This window comes from Colletotrichum chrysophilum (assembly GCF_026319265.1).
Source record: "Colletotrichum chrysophilum strain AFK26 chromosome Unknown scaffold_44, whole genome shotgun sequence".
In the NCBI taxonomy this organism is placed as follows: Eukaryota; Fungi; Ascomycota; class Sordariomycetes; order Glomerellales; family Glomerellaceae; genus Colletotrichum; species Colletotrichum chrysophilum.
Window position 1 is genome coordinate 130,910 of NW_026517331.1, and position 15,247 is coordinate 146,156.

General features: G+C 51.0%; 7 protein-coding genes across 7 annotated transcripts; 1 reads left to right on the top strand and 6 right to left on the bottom strand.

The window, feature by feature from the left end:
* Positions 1-438: 438 nt before the first annotated feature.
* COL26b_006130 (uncharacterized protein) lies at positions 439-1,036 on the bottom strand (the record flags this gene model as incomplete). Its single annotated transcript, XM_053178954.1, is given in 2 exon segments — positions 439-447; positions 467-1,036. The coding sequence occupies 2 exon segments, from the start codon at positions 1,034-1,036 to the stop codon at positions 439-441; spliced, it is 579 nt and encodes a 192-aa protein (XP_053037080.1).
* A 1,499-nt stretch (positions 1,037-2,535) lies between these two features.
* Positions 2,536-3,354, bottom strand: COL26b_006131 (uncharacterized protein; the record flags this gene model as incomplete). The annotated part of the gene is made up of 2 exons (XM_053178955.1): positions 2,536-3,277; positions 3,326-3,354. The coding sequence occupies 2 exons, from the start codon at positions 3,352-3,354 to the stop codon at positions 2,536-2,538; spliced, it is 771 nt and encodes a 256-aa protein (XP_053037081.1).
* Positions 3,355-3,916: 562 nt separating this feature from the next.
* COL26b_006132 (uncharacterized protein) lies at positions 3,917-4,729 on the bottom strand (the record flags this gene model as incomplete). The annotated part of the gene is made up of 2 exons (XM_053178956.1): positions 3,917-4,167; positions 4,612-4,729. The coding sequence occupies 2 exons, from the start codon at positions 4,727-4,729 to the stop codon at positions 3,917-3,919; spliced, it is 369 nt and encodes a 122-aa protein (XP_053037082.1).
* A 1,244-nt stretch (positions 4,730-5,973) lies between these two features.
* On the top strand, positions 5,974-7,275 carry COL26b_006133 (uncharacterized protein; the record flags this gene model as incomplete). Its single annotated transcript, XM_053178957.1, has 2 exons — positions 5,974-7,060; positions 7,133-7,275. 2 exons carry the CDS (start codon positions 5,974-5,976, stop codon positions 7,273-7,275), a joined length of 1,230 nt encoding a protein of 409 aa, XP_053037083.1.
* A 188-nt stretch (positions 7,276-7,463) lies between these two features.
* On the bottom strand, positions 7,464-8,094 carry COL26b_006134 (uncharacterized protein; the record flags this gene model as incomplete). Its single annotated transcript, XM_053178958.1, has 4 exons — positions 7,464-7,662; positions 7,713-7,734; positions 7,806-7,873; positions 7,958-8,094. The coding sequence occupies 4 exons, from the start codon at positions 8,092-8,094 to the stop codon at positions 7,464-7,466; spliced, it is 426 nt and encodes a 141-aa protein (XP_053037084.1).
* Positions 8,095-10,885: 2,791 nt separating this feature from the next.
* Positions 10,886-12,071, bottom strand: COL26b_006135 (uncharacterized protein; the record flags this gene model as incomplete). The annotated part of the gene is made up of 2 exons (XM_053178959.1): positions 10,886-11,858; positions 12,046-12,071. 2 exons carry the CDS (start codon positions 12,069-12,071, stop codon positions 10,886-10,888), a joined length of 999 nt encoding a protein of 332 aa, XP_053037085.1.
* Positions 12,072-13,294: 1,223 nt separating this feature from the next.
* On the bottom strand, positions 13,295-14,630 carry COL26b_006136 (uncharacterized protein; the record flags this gene model as incomplete). The annotated part of the gene is made up of 4 exons (XM_053178960.1): positions 13,295-13,704; positions 13,757-13,824; positions 13,880-14,382; positions 14,448-14,630. The coding sequence occupies 4 exons, from the start codon at positions 14,628-14,630 to the stop codon at positions 13,295-13,297; spliced, it is 1,164 nt and encodes a 387-aa protein (XP_053037086.1).
* Between the last annotated feature and the right edge of the window lie 617 nt (positions 14,631-15,247).

The window sequence follows — 15,247 nt, forward strand, 5'->3', positions numbered from 1 at the left end:
TTACGGTTTGAGAAGTCTCAGTTTTGCTATTACTCTTCAATCGGTTTTAGTAATTCCAGAGATCAAGTTGTAGTAACGCGGGTTATTGTGATTTCTTCGTCATAGGTAGATTACCTAGTCTAGGTTATGGTACCATGAGACTCTTAGATCTTGCTGCATGCCGGCAGTTCAAACAGATAGTCCTCCGTCAATTTGACCACCTCCCGAGCAAGCCCAAAGCTGTATCCATAACCGCCTGCATTCTGGCCGTACGCATGAATGACTCTCTGCCCATCTATTGTCTCCCTTTCACAACGAACCCCACCGATCTTGCTGTCCATGGTGGCATAAAGTCCCACGTGATCATAAATAATTGGCCAATTTTTTGGATTCGGCGACGGAAAGACGTGAGGTTGGTTCAAATGCGCATTTCGGCAAATCTGGGAGCGTTATTAGTTGTTACTCGTACTGAAGTCATTGTTCTTACTGTATTTCTCTGGTCCTCAGACACTGCAAGGCTTCGGTCTCCTTGTGTAAGAACACCACCGCAGTAGACTGTGCCATCCCCGCGAGAAAAGGCAGTTGAGTAGTAGCCCCCATGGCCTCGGCGAATGAAAAGCTGATTGTAGGTATCCGGGGCCTTCGCAACAACGCATTGGAGTCGATTCATAACCAGGTTCTTCTCTTGGACATCTTCAAGTGTTTCGGCGCCGATTCCAGTGGCATTGATCAACACGTCGTGACCAAGACCCTTCAAGTCAGCCAGAGCAGAGACTCTTGTTCGACGAAACTCAATGCCTCGCTTCTGTAAACGGTCGTAAAGCCAAAGAAGAAACTTCTGCGGGGTGAGGATGACTGTCTTGTATTCCATTCCGTAGATTGCACCTTCTGGCAGATCCTGCCCAGAAAGAAAGCGGAAGCTCGGGACTTTGTGGGCATACCAGACGTCAGACTTTGACCCACGATCCATGATCTCTGTCATCTTCACCTGCCGTACACTGGATTCTGGGTTCGTTTCCGCCAGTTTCCAGAGGCCCATCAAACCTTCCAGCTGCATCGTCTGTTCTCGCAGGGCAGAATCGTGAACACCAACCCAAATTGCGCCTGCCCAAGGACTCGCCCATGCTTTGGTATCATAGTCCCCAGGGAGATATTCGGCGACGATGGTGATATCATAGTGGCGCGGAAGCGATCCCGCAATCATCATGCCCGTCACCCTTTTTTTCGTCAGTGTGAGTTCTCAAATCATGTCTTCATTGTGTGCACGGTGATTACCTACCCCGCGCCTAGAGTCGTGACTTTGACCATGTTGCTTGAGTTCTGTGAGATCAGAATCAGAGAGAATGAGATGTTTGTGGTCTTCCAAGAAGATGGGAATGCCCGATGGCAACCCCTCTGAATGCGAGTTGAATTACTTCAACCTGCTCACCTACCTTGATGCATACCGGAGCCGTAATGTCAGCCAGCGGACTAGGTATCGCTACTAAGGGCCGAAACTCGGCATGGGGATTGCCGGATTAGGTTCTCAACCGAAGAACCCCTGAACCGAGCTTCCCTGCAATTGAACGGGGTTTGCCTGCGTACCCCACTCTAGATCTAGACTCTGGAAATCCGCCTATCGTCCCAGAAGGGAGACTCCTGAGACGCAACGCATCATGTGGCTATAGCTTGCGTTGGCTTGTTATCAGTCATATCTAACCATTTTTTTGACTTATCGGAGATAATGCATCGTGTATGCATGCCCCCCCCCCCCCCCTGGGTCGTGAGAGTTGCGTTACTATGCCTCAGGAAACGGACATGTGCAGAAAGGTCCGGGTGGATGCGGCTACAGATCCATCCGTGGCTTCCATTGAATTTCCATTACGAACATCATAATTCAAGCCTTCCTGCCCTAAATTTCCTCTTCTGGCCGCGATACGAAGTAAGAGATCGCCAGCTGGCATTGCAAATGAACCATCAAGCGGGGAAGCGTAAACTGCCCCTGGCCTGGTTAGTCTAAAGAATTCACATTGTTAAATCACAGTGTTTGGTTTCGTTCCGAGAAAGTTCACATGACTATCTCAATTAACTAAGTCCTGGCCATATGTTGGGGGCAGCAAGGCACTTTTGAGAATGTCATGGGTCCAGCCCGAAGCTATCGCAACCAATTGCAGCCTCAACGTAGCCTCAGGATTCTATGAAAATAAGATCATTTTTGCTGCGTGACCTTCACTTGAGCTCGACTGATGCCCCTGAACTACAGCTTTGGTGATATTGAATCGTGAACGTACTGTTCTACGAGGGCTACCACCTTTTGACTCGTGCCAAAACTAAAGCAGTAACCTCCAGCTTCCTGTCCATAGGCATGAACCACCTTCTGTCCGTCAACAATCTCCTTGTCTATTCTAGCCCCTCCTTGATCCATAGGGCGAAAGTGATAGGTACTACCGATATCATACTTGATGTTGTAGTCACTGAGATGAGGAGAAGGCAAAACCGAGGGCAAAAGTTGATGTCCCCGTGAGAGAATCTGAGAACGATATAGTCAGTTTGGTCGTAGTTGGAAATCGGGCTGTGCTAGAATCTTACCGTCTGTCTGTCAGCAGCATAAACCGTGCGGTCTTCGCTGTTGAGCAACTTGATGCCGCCGACATATGTGGCGCTATCAGGTCGTCCGAACATGTTGAAATAAAACCCATCCAGACCCCGGTAAATGTAACACTGATCCCAGGTCTTGTCCAGTAGAATGGACTGCAGACGATATGGTACGAGCGAGGTGTCTCGAACTTCCGTCAGATCCCGCACTCGTGCCCCAGCGGCGTTCACCAACACATCGGATTTGAAGATCTTCAAATCTCTGAGCGAAGTAATACGCGCTCGCACAAATCGGACCCCCTTGGCCTCTAGTCTAGATCTCATCCATGTGAGAAACACCGGCGGCGAGATGCACACTGTCGTGTATTCCATACCAAAAACTGCTCGGGGAGGCATCTCTGATTTTTCAAGCAACCGGAAGTTGGGAACGTAGTGCCGGTACCAAATGTCCTCCGGAGAACCGTATTCAAGGATTTCAGTCATCTTCGTTATCCTGACGCCTGATTCCGTTTCAGGGTACGTCCTGGCAAGCTTCAAGAGAACTGCAAGAGAGTCCAATTGAGTTTTCTTGTCTTCTTCACTCGACGTGTGCACGCCAACCCAGCAGGCTCCAGCCCATGGCGAGGCCCAATCCGTGGTAAGAGCGTCTCCGGGAAGAATGTCCCCCACAATCGTTACATCGTGATGAGTGGCAAGCTGACTAGCAATAGCCATACCCGTGACACTGGACGTTTATTAGCATGAAGTACTTGATAGGCAGAATGTTGCTTACCCGGCTCCAAGAATCGTGACGGAAGCCATTTCGAGCGACGCTGAAGATTGAATGTTGTAGAGTTTTTCAGACTCGGGATCGCAAATTTGCACCTGGTCGTCACGGTGAGTTTAACTCGACCTCACTTTTATGGTGTTGAACTGAAGGGTGGTGTTCGGAATTCAGCCTCAAGCCAGGGTTCCGCAACTCCGTGAAGTGGAGGTCCCGAGGGATCCAGCACCCCACTTGAATAATTACCATTTTTGGACGATACGCGAAGCTACGACGAAGGTCCGACGATAAGTCAATCATGACATGACACCACCGATTGCCAAGAATTTTTGCTTTCTGTTTGGTTTCACAGACATCGCTCCATATCCGAAGATATGTCCACTAGTCCTTGCGTGGCACAGCACTTTCCATAATGCAGATACACAAAGATAACGACGCCTTGTGAGCTGTGTCAAAGAAGTGATTTAGGGAATCGACCTTGGATAGGTTTGATCTACTGGTACTCTCATATTGATATTAGATCTTGAAAAGGTATAGAATCAGACAATCTAGGGTCCGTTGATAGAGGAGAAGAATATGACATATTATCTTTGTGATGAATTACGTGGCATATTTCTGGAAGAACTGCTCCAGCGTCATCGGCTTCAAACTAATGTTAGACTGTCGCGCCTCTGCTGTAGCCTTTTTGAGAAGACGGGCATGCTCGTGCTCTGTGGGCACCCCGTTGAAGAAATTCCCCTTGATTGCATGCATGAGATCGAACAGGCCATTGACTTCCTTCGTCTTGAACTCGTCGGCTGCACTGAGACCACCAGTCTTAACTTCCTTGTATCGCGCAGGCTTGCCAGTAACTACATGACGCCGCAAGTTTTAGTCACTGAGTTTCTGCGAGATTGTTTCGGGTTGCCTCACCTTCTTCAAACTTAGCTGTCATTTCAGCGAAAGATGATGAGTCCGACACGCCATGGATGTAACAACCGTTCCATCTCTGGGGGTCCAAGAGGACCCCATGGACGAAATCACCGTAATCATCCGCGACCGCCAACCATGGTACGGACTCGGGATTGTTTCCCATGGCTGGCGTCTGCCAGGTCAGGTAGCCTTCTGCATCTTTGATCATGGCAAACCCACCGAAAGCAGCCGTGTACTTTGGATCGAATGCATTTTCCAGAAACCATGCGGCACTCACAATTGCCGCCGTCTCAAACTTTCCCGGTTTAAGGAGATATTTAGATATAGCCGATTTGTCTCACTAAAGGTCAGACTCACATCTCAGCATATCTTTGGTATCTTACCGTCAAAGGCCAGAACTGGAACCTGACCCTTAGTCAACTCGGAGGCTGCTGGAAGAGAAGCGTGAACAGCATGCTTGATGCCAGCCTTGACAGCAGCGTCCACGATTCCCTTTCCCATTTGAAGCTTTGAAGGCCCAATGCGTTGCTTGAATTTCTTTGCGCCGGCTAGTCAGTTTTGGGAGATCCGAGTTACCGTATTACTCACAGGTGCGTCTGAGTCAATATTGATGAAGACGCCCCAGCAGCCCTTGAAAGCCTCAATAAGCTGACCAGTCTCCCAGCAATCGGCTTGGACGACATCGATCCCAGAATCAATGAGTTTCTTTGCCTTTGCAGAGCTGGGGTCTCTCGAGATGACCCGCACACGAAACTGTGGGTTGTCATGCAGTGATCTAGCCACCGAGCTTCCTAGGTTTCCTTGGTGAAAGTCAGATCTTGCGTGGCCGACATGTAAATGGTTAGTTTCAAGACTTGCCTGTGCCTCCGATCACAGCAACTATTTTCGAAGTGTTGGCGTCCATGTTGCTTGGTAGACTTCAAAGGTTAAGGTGCAAAAAGACAAGGGGAGGGTAACTGCAAAGCTTCTCTTGATGATATTAGGAGCAAGTTGAGAGCCTTCGCAGCTAGGATTTAGATGATATTTCTCGTTGATGTTCGCTTATGAAAATTTCGATTTATCAGCATTGGTAGGCCGATCTATCTACCGGCCTGTTCAAAAGGGTGACTCCACCACGCCGTTCGCCTGGATAACTGAAGTGGTAAATGTCGCATGCGGAGAAGCAAACAGCCCCTCAGCTCAACCGATAATCAGACATTACCACGCGGGGCGCATGGTCCGCACCAGTGACCCACCACTTCCCATTTGAGCCGCTACCCGAGCCATGCACATCATTATGCTTGATTCAAATTCACGGGACCAAAGGCCATTCTCAGCTTCTCTGCATGATTTCGGTCGTCTATCGTTTTGGCATATCCCATACCCAAGATGGCTTTGAATAACTTGGCCTCAATGACTGTGGTCGCGGTGTTTCTATTCGTTCTCTACAAATTTGTTTACCAATTTTTCTTATCACCGCTTGCTAAGATACCGGCGCCTCATTGGAGTTGTCACGTAGCGCCTTTCTGGTACTGGTGGGCGCAGCTTTCACACAATGAGAACCGACTCGTCTACGATGCCCACATGCAGAAGGGGAAGGCTTTGCGGCTTTCTCCGGGAACATTGAGTCTAAATTGCTTTGATGGTGGCCTCAAAAGCATCTATTTAGGTGGATTCCCGAAAACAGAGTACTATTTCAGAGGTTTTGCGAACTACAAGTAAGGCAAGCCATCAGACATGTTCAGATCAGAATATTGGAAGCTAATATGTTAGCGTCAAGCACCCACAACATTTTCACATTTGAGGACAATGCTACCCACTCAGCCCGCAAGAGAATCATCTCAGGAACCTTCTCAAAGTCTTTCATCCTTGCAGACCCGTCAAGCAGGGCCTCTATGAAGAAGGTTCTATACGGTAGGCTGTTACCAATGATCGACCATGCTGCTCATGGAGGGGGTGCCCTGGAGGTTTTGGAGCTCCTATACTCCTACTCTATGGACTCCTTTGTGGCATGGCAATTTGGTGGCTCTCTCAGCAGCAACCTCATCGAGGATGAACAAGAGCGGCGTCTTTACCTCGACGGATTCTTCGCCGCAGCTCCCTACACTTTTTGGCAATATCGGTTTCCGCTGCTCAACTCTCTGTTCAAGGCGGTCGGACTGATTCCTAAAAAGGTGGACAGCGGATTCAATGACATTCTCCGCTGGAACCTCGAGAAGTGCGACAAAGCACAAGAGCTTCTGGCCCAAGGCGAGGGAAAACTGTCCCCTGACAACAAGCCCGTTGTTATGGCTCTGGCTCTTCAAGCCATGAGCGATCCGGGGGCAAGACCTGGCGATTATCCGCAGCGTCTCGAAATTGCTAGCGACATGTTTGCTCACAATTCAGCTGCACATGAGACCAGTGGAAATACTCTGACCTACTGCATGTACGAGCTTTCGAAGCATCCGGAGATTCAATCCAAGCTACGTGAGGAGCTCTTGATCCTCGATCCTCCTCTGTTCTATCCGCCGAAGGAGGGACTCGACAACCTGGTTCTCCCAACGGCCAAGAGCATCGACAATTTGCCGTACCTTGAGGCCGTGATTATGGAGACCCTCCGACTGTATCCCTCAGTTCCGGGCGGTCAGCCTCGAAGAGTGTCCAAGTCATGTACGCTTGGCGGTCACAACGACATTCCACCTGGCACTACGGTTCAGTGTTATGCCTGGTCACTCCACCGCACCCCCAAGGTATTCCCCGAGCCAGATGTCTGGAAGCCAGAGAGGTGGATTGAATCGTCGCCGGAACAGCTCAGTACTATGCGCCGATGGTTCTGGGCCTTTGGTAGCGGCGGTCGCATGTGCATTGGTAGTAATTTTGCCTGGTTTTGTGAGTTCTTCTCGCCTCCTGTACACCATCAGGTTGCTAACACATTTGTCACAGCCATGAAGAACGTTATTGGTACCGTTTACACCAACTACACGACCACGATTCACCATGCCGGCGATATGACGCTGCAAGATGCTTATCTCGCTGGTCCTACTGGACACCATTTGGAACTCATGTTCCACGCAATCAAGCGATAAGTTGAGCGTCAAATAACTGTACCAATCACCCTGGGCCCTGGCAGCCAAAGCGAGACCTCTGTGTGTCTCTGCTTGTGCAGATGGGATGCAACACATTTCAGAGACCAGCGCAACCATCCTGTTCTCATACCATCAAGAGCTTCAAAAGTTTACTGTTACTCTATAAGGATGACATGATTTGCCTTGCATCATCTCCATGACGACTTGATGCCGCGAACCCTTCCACACTCGTTGGGCTCGCCTGATCCACGCTGAGGCCCGTAATTGGTGTATTCCTTAGCGTCCTCGTTGAATCGCCCGGCCGTGCTTGCGCCATATTCCTGGGTGCCTCTTGCCTTATGGCTCGAAATGATCTTGGGATCCAGTGGCGTAGCAGCTGCCGCGTAGCTGGTAGACTAGCAATTATCACGCCGACTGAAATCTCAATGTAGCTCCACATGTGAAGGTAGAATGCATCCTCTGATCGGTGGTATCAAGTCAGTCCACTTCGGTTATTCACTTTCCTGAGTTTGAGGTGCGGAGTAACTAACGTGTGGGGTTTTCGAAATCCCGGAGATTCAACAATACAGTTAGTCGAATGATGCTGACGGCTGTGATGCTGTGGCACGATTCTTGTTAGTTGTACAGGTTCCGTGCGATTCCTCGTATTAGTCTCACGGTAAGACAGCGCGATCTGACTCACAAAATTCCGATGCCAAACATGGCCAAAATCTCCGCCTTTTCTCGCCATCTCAAGTTCAGCCGAAGCACCTGGGTCGAGGGCAGGATAAGCATCCATATGTCCAAACCGATGTTGACAGCTGCGTGAGTCACGATCATGGAGAGAATATTGAGGCAGAATCCTTCATGACGTCCATCCCATCCCTCCCATGCGAAACTAAGTGGTTGGCACTGTGCTATTGTTGGGATCGTGAAGCCGATGAACGTTAAAAGATTGAACGCTTGGGTACACCACAATATGGTGGTGAACGGCGAGCTGAACCCGCCAAAGACTCTCTGATAGAAGAACAAGATTGTTGCTTTGAGAGCGGCTATTGCGAGCGTGTATACATTGGCGAACGCATAGAATATCTGACACTAATTAGCGTTGCCCATGAATCAATGCGATCCAACCCATATCCTGGGAGAGTTAGCACAGGCCCACCTTCATAAATTCGACAATAGTGTCGTATCTCAGTGTCCAGAAATCGAGCCCAAACCCGAATCTGCGCCCTAGTTCAATGTGTGAGTAATCTTTTGATCTTTCTCGTTTCCCACTGTTTAGGTCAAGACTCACCAATGAATTTCATAACAGCGAATATGATTGCTGCTGCCTGGTGAGATCATCTTCGCATCAGTCAAAGCCGCAACAGTTGATGAGGTGGTGGCAGTCAGCGTACGAATCCGATCACGATAGTAATATCATCAGCTCCACATGGTGTCAATCTGATTGCCTTAGCAAGCATTCGTAACGAGAATGCGATCACAGTCAAAGCTAGCAAAAAGGCGCTAGCTCCCAGAGCTTCTGCAGTCTGGCGTGGTGGAACTCCGCAATGCGTGAGGGTTACGTTCCGAGCAGCTGTTGACTTCATTAGCTTCGCATGCTTCTCGGGAGGGATTTAACATGATGACTATGTCAGGGTTGGGTCTTACTCAGTCCATCAAAAGGAAGACACTCCTTCATCACACAACCACCGAAAGCATGCTGCCACTCCACTTCTGGGCACAGACACGAAGATGTGACATTGTTGGGACCGCAGGGGGTGAGGCTGATGGTCCGATTGGCGCATGATATCTGGGAAAAGAGAAAGCCTTGTTAGATTTGCACGTGATCGATGGGCAAGGGACCGTCAACTTACGGCACAGCTCGGGAGGCCGTCATAAAACATGAAATTCATGGGGACGCATCGATCGCAATGTGTTCAACAGGTGCCGATAAGTTCCTTTCGGGTAACAGGCCCGGTGCTGCGGGGTGAAAGGGGGTTGCCGCAAGGGGGATCAAGGCGTTTATGTTGACAGACGGAAATCCATATCTAATCATAATTCCATACTGGCGGCATTCCAATGCTCGGCGAGACTCGCCGCCGCTGCAAACTAACATGTGGCTTGCCGATGGCACTGCCGTTTGCGGTAAGTAAGCTGCCATCAAGTGTGAGGCATCAAGCTAGAGTGCATGGTCTGCGTATTAGCGGGAACGATCACAACTTCTTGACCCAGCGATCTGGTAACATTCCGTGGCGTATTGAGCGTTGTCGACGCATCGCAGTGCCAGAAGGAGTGTTGAAATGAGCCTGTTGGCATTGCACCTACTCAAGATTTACGAAGCAGCCTGTAATAGGACAATTTGTTGCCAAAAGCGGCGCTCCGAATTTTGCAAGTATACTCTCTTCACTTTCGAGGGAGACATTCAGCGTAGACATGTTCGGAGCAGCAAAGTTATGTACTCATTCGCACCGTGAAATACATCCGGCACTGCGCCGGCAGGATGAGACATTTCCAAAGACGCCACGTGCCACACCTTGAGTGATGGAGTGAATGACGCTATCAATCCGAGCCTCTGCATTCTTGGCCCTGTACACACCCACCAATTGCGTCCCTGACGATTTGGACGACGCCCCATTCACCGGCCACCACCCAGCCACATCTCACTGGCGATCTAGAAAGACGGGGTGATTCCTTTCAATGAATAATAATCAGTCCGACAGCTGCCAAATTGATGAGCTCGATGCGTCTGGTATTGGGGCGTTTTCGCAACTCACCGACATCTAGTAATCGCAGCAGTACGGGAGGTTACCGGTTCCGCTGTTGGTGCAACCCTGACAGAAGTTGCTGCAAGCGTGCTCGTTGACGAAGCAAGCATGGGAGGCGGCAGCGGTTGAAGCAAGGCCGAGGGCCAGGATGATGGTAGAGAAGCTGATCTGCATGTTTGCGGTATTTGATGAAAGATTGACGAAGAGATTTTGGGATCGGGTTGAGGTTGATAGTCGAAGCTGTGAGTTGATCTGGATGAAGGGCGCTTTGAGATTATTTATTTACAGACAATGCAGTATGTATTCGTAGCCCGCTTGCTGTTCCCTGGTGTGTAAGTGGGATGTTGTCACTTGATCGAATTTGATCTCACGATTCCCCGGATCTTCGAGCCGCCTCATACGATTTTAGAGAGTTGCAGCCGCAGAAAGCAAGCTGGTTGGAAAGGTCTTGGGCAATATTGAGTCAGATAGATTGAACGGGGTATAGATACTTGGTATCCCACCGGTTTGGTGGACTTCATGCAGGCAACATGCATAGCCAACTTTCAAGTTGCCGTAAATCGAATGTCAAGTAGCATTCAATGCCAGCATGATGCTTCCTACTGGACAAGAGCCGAAGATTTACCGTCAATGGCCATCAACGTAGGAATAAGTTCTCGGGTATCGCCGTCGGGGCAAACCGATGGGATGAACTTCCCGTTGCGAATATCCCGACGGGATGGAACCTTGTGACACTGACGTCATTCATTCGCATATCATGGACGCAGTGAGATTGATAGGAGATCACGGTTCACGAACCTCAGTCACACCCATGAAGTCAAGACTTGGAGAGACTGAATTGCATGTTTATTTGTTGATACTTTTTATCTGCGAAACCTCAACTATGCAGCCCCAAACTTGACATCAGTAACAACAGGGCGGTGATCGGAGATATACAGCCCATCGTCAAACTTATTCGGCAATACTGCGTGTGTGAGAAATTCCATCCCTCTCGCATTCGGATCCCTTACAAATAAGTGATCGATGAGGCTGTCGTCTGACTCGTCAACCGTGAACCCCGTATAAGTCTTTGAGTATCCAACTCGATGCGCCTCAGGTGTCACGTCAAGTGTGTCGTGCATGTTGCCCTCTGCAATCAATGTCTGGTAGGCGGGATTGTCGGGCTCGATGTTCAAGTCGCCTCCCAGAAACACAGGCGTCACTTCATCAGCCGCAGACTCCCATTCTTTGGCGAGGTCAACCAGGAGCGCCGCGCTATTTTCGCGTGCAGTTTGACCAACGTGGTCGAAATGGGTGCACATGAAAACCAGAGGAAAGCCAGAGCCGACGTGCGTAAATGAGGCGACCGTAACAATTCGCGGGAGAGCCGCGTCCCATCCCACAGAGCCGGCGACATCCGGAGTCTCACTCAACCAATATGTGCGGTTCTCCACAAGGTCCCAAGCTCCCGGCTGATAGAAGATCGGAGAGAACTCCCCCGCCGCAACGCCGTCATCGCGGCTGACGCCGATGTGGGACCACGAGGAGCCGAGGTCTTCGGCAATGCCCAGCAGTTGTTCTTCAACCACCTCCTGCATGCAGACGAGTGACTCGGGCCGTCCGGCGGTTTCGTAGTTGAGCTGCGCCGTGAGACGTGGCCGACGGACGGACCAAAGTGCTTCATTGGTACCCGGAGTAGGCGTTGCCCAGCGGATGTTGTACGTCATCAACCGAATGAAGAGGTTGGATGATTGGGCGCATGCGCCGATAGCTCCGAGGAGCACCGCAGCGGCTGAGGCAGGCTTCATCATGAATCCGGGCCTGTCGCGGATCAAGTTCAAGAGGGCCTGGCTGGCTTCAGCGCCATAATCCTTACTTTGACTCTTTTTTCTATTGTATTTATATGTCTCTTCATCAGAGCATTCTTTTTGTGACATCAGTTCACAACATGAAGTGAGGGGAAGTTGCATTTGGATTCCTGCCGGCCTCTGCTCATTCACGCGGAGATTGTCACATTCGTTCTCTGTCGCGCATATTTTTCGACCAACGGGGTTAGACTTACTGTTCCTGCCGTCCAGCACCCGCCATTGGTTCGGCGGCATTCACACACGTTGACTGAACGGTCGACTTGGCCCGGCTTCACGTGGGGGCCGAAAACAAGTCAATTCGCCGTCGCAGAGTTCCGCCAAGAAACATTTCATTTGGATCGCAAACTGTAAACATTCACACCGCTGAGGATTTTCGGAGAATATGTCGGGTCAACGTTGAGTTTCGGTAGCGTGGTGAACCGACATTTGAGGATTTTTATAAATACCCATGCCGCCTCTCACTACCCTTTTTCTCCTTAGTGAATTCTGCGGAAGAGTCTTTGCCGCATGTTGGCTTCCCCGCCCTCAGGGGAAAAGACTTACCGTAAGCGGGAAGGGGCGATGCACGTTGCCGTCATCACAGCCGTCAATATTGGTTCGCCTAGGGTTTACGGGAGATGAAGGCCTCGTCTAACCCGCCAAGTTTTGAAGGGTTTATTTCCAGACGGTTGGCAATTTCATACTCGCGTTAGTTTATCTCGTTCGTGTCAAAACTGTCATCCTGCATGAATTTCTCCGGTGGCATGTGAATATTCAATGTCTCCTCGACATTTCCAAAAGGGATATTTTGCCCATTGTTGCGGCTCTCACAATCTTGCTAACGTCGCAATGAATAAACTCCAAATTGTTCCTGGACCAGGACTCGTGACTCCAGTGCGAAAGTCTTGGGTCGGCTATCGGATCTGCACTGTTCGCACTGACAATGGGCAACGATGGCGACGATGACGAGCCTCTCGGACAACTCGCCGCGACTCTATTCGATAATTCTGTGTGGATTTGGGCCAAATACGAGTCAAGTCACGATCGGTCTCACAGCCCACATTCCCGATGGCACTGGGGCGGTGTTCTACACGGCTGGAAATGTCAAAGCGCCAGGGGCCAGGACAAGGTCTCACACGTGTTGAAGAGAGATCCATCGGCCGCGGAGAGCGGAATGATGGATTTTCTGCCTCTTCTGCCCCCCTGGCCATGTGGAGGTGGTTGTCAAAAAAGCCCACAAGATACTAATACGTAACAATCTCGCCACCTAATTGGCCACCGAGAGGCCTCTCTTTTTTATGTCGTGTGGTCAATGCCTTATTTTGATTAATTTCATCCTGGCACGCCTGGAAAACGCGCACACAGGCATGGAGAAACGTCGCATCACTCATGGATATTGTACAAGATTTTATACATTAGTGCTCTAATCTGAGCGCGAACAGACACCGGCTCGACATCGGTTCCCTACCGGCTCGATCCAGACCGGCCAGTCTTCAGACTGGAGTCCGTCTCGATATCGACCGTGTACGTGAACTGCTTGTGGATACCGCCGCCCTTTTGGTTGTTCGGCAGCAGGTCTCCTTTGTCGGAATCGCCATCCTGGAGGCGTTCCCAGCTGTCATCGCCCCTCCCATGCACAGTGGCGAGACTGAAGCCCACATCTGTTGGGTTGCGGTACGGGTCGCGGCTCCTCTCGACAGGCTTGCTGCCAAACGTGAACAGCCCACCCGTTCCGTTGCTTTTGCTGGGTGCGGAATCTTCGGCGGTCGTGCCGCGTGTGCGTGCGATGAAGCGGCGCAGAGAGGGGACCGAGGAGGCGATGCAGCCGATGCCTGTCTCGACGTTGGAGCAGAGGACTGTGTGGGCGACCCAGACTGGCTCGTGTCAGCTTGATGAAGGGAATGGGTATCGTGGATGAAAACCTACACTGGAGGTTTGTCTGGGCCTTGAAGTGGTTGACGTAAGGAATGCGGACCATCGTGATGATCGACGCCCTGAAACCAAGTTAGGTGTCATGCCATGCAAGATGGGATCGGAGGGAGCACTTACACAGAAGCGAAGGACAGCAGTCCAAAGACTTGCAGTTTGGTCTGCGTCTTCATCTGCGTTCCCCACAGAATGACAGCGGGAACGACGACAAGAGCAAGATCCGTGACGATTGCGGAAGAGGTGGCCACATGCCCGATGGCGATGAGAACGTCGACATCAGCGCAGGTTCCCTCGCCGGAGATAATCATTGTTGGAGTCCATAGGGCTTCGACAGGGCGGCAGTAGAGAAGGGTTCCGATGAACGTGATGAAGAAAGACGCCCACGTGAGGCCCAAAAGAACCCAAATCGTGATGGTAAGAGCTCGATCCGTCGTGACAATGCGTTGAATCGTGAGGCAGACGGAAGACTTGACGAGCGCAAGGGCGCCAACGTAGACGAGAATCCAGACAACGTAGATCTTGAGGCCCTCCGCCCACAGCCATGCGTTCAAGTTCTCCTCGAGAGTCCCGAGTCCAACGAAGCAACCGTAGACAGCAAGTCCAACAACCGCCACGTAAACAACCTATCAACCATCGTAAGCCTTCACTCTTCTGACTCTCTCCGTGCTTCTTTTGAGATATCCCATACCGTTCCTGCCGCCATGAGGCCATCGTCAAGTCCAAAGGTGCGTTCGACAAGGCGGATGCGGGTACGTAGCCCGACGCAGATTACCGAGAAGACGAGGAAGACGCATGATATGATGATGATGGCGAGCGGGAGGCCCGTTGGCGGGAGCATTCGCAAATCGGGGTCGAGTGTCGTTGACCACATGTTGTCGGCTCGTGTTGATCAGTCCTTCCGTGAGCACACCGTCACGCCACGAGGAAATACCTGGCCAGACTTCTGGAAAGAGGCGTCCCGTCTACTTTTAAGCCGCGAATATCAAATTGGGGGCTGCGAGTGCGGCAGATCTAATCTGCAGGGGAAACGGCGCCGTTGCACGCGGCGTGCCGCTTGGTGCCAGAAAAGATCAGAACCAGGGATAGGTTTCATGGATGTAACCCCAGACATTGGCTGTTGGGACTGTCAAGCCTGTCAGAGGCTGTCAATGGAGAATTACCAACAGGGTCCGTATTCCATCAAAGACTCTGCCTTGAACAGCCCAGTCCAGTGGCCAAGAGAGGGGCTTGACCGGTCCGGATGGTCTGGAATAGCAGACAGACGTTCTGGATCCGTTCTGCGATGCCCACTTTCCCGAAGCCAATGAAGACGCCGGAAGCCGAGAAGCGGAGTTTCGTTGACCAGGAAGTCGGCCGCACTTGCTCGGCACGCTAGCTCGAGCCCAGGGGTCCCTTGCAGGTCTACGAGGTCAACTCCACCACACTAGGCAGAAGACATCTTCAGCGGCCGAAGTTGGTCGAACGACGCAGGGAATGCGTCTGACGGCC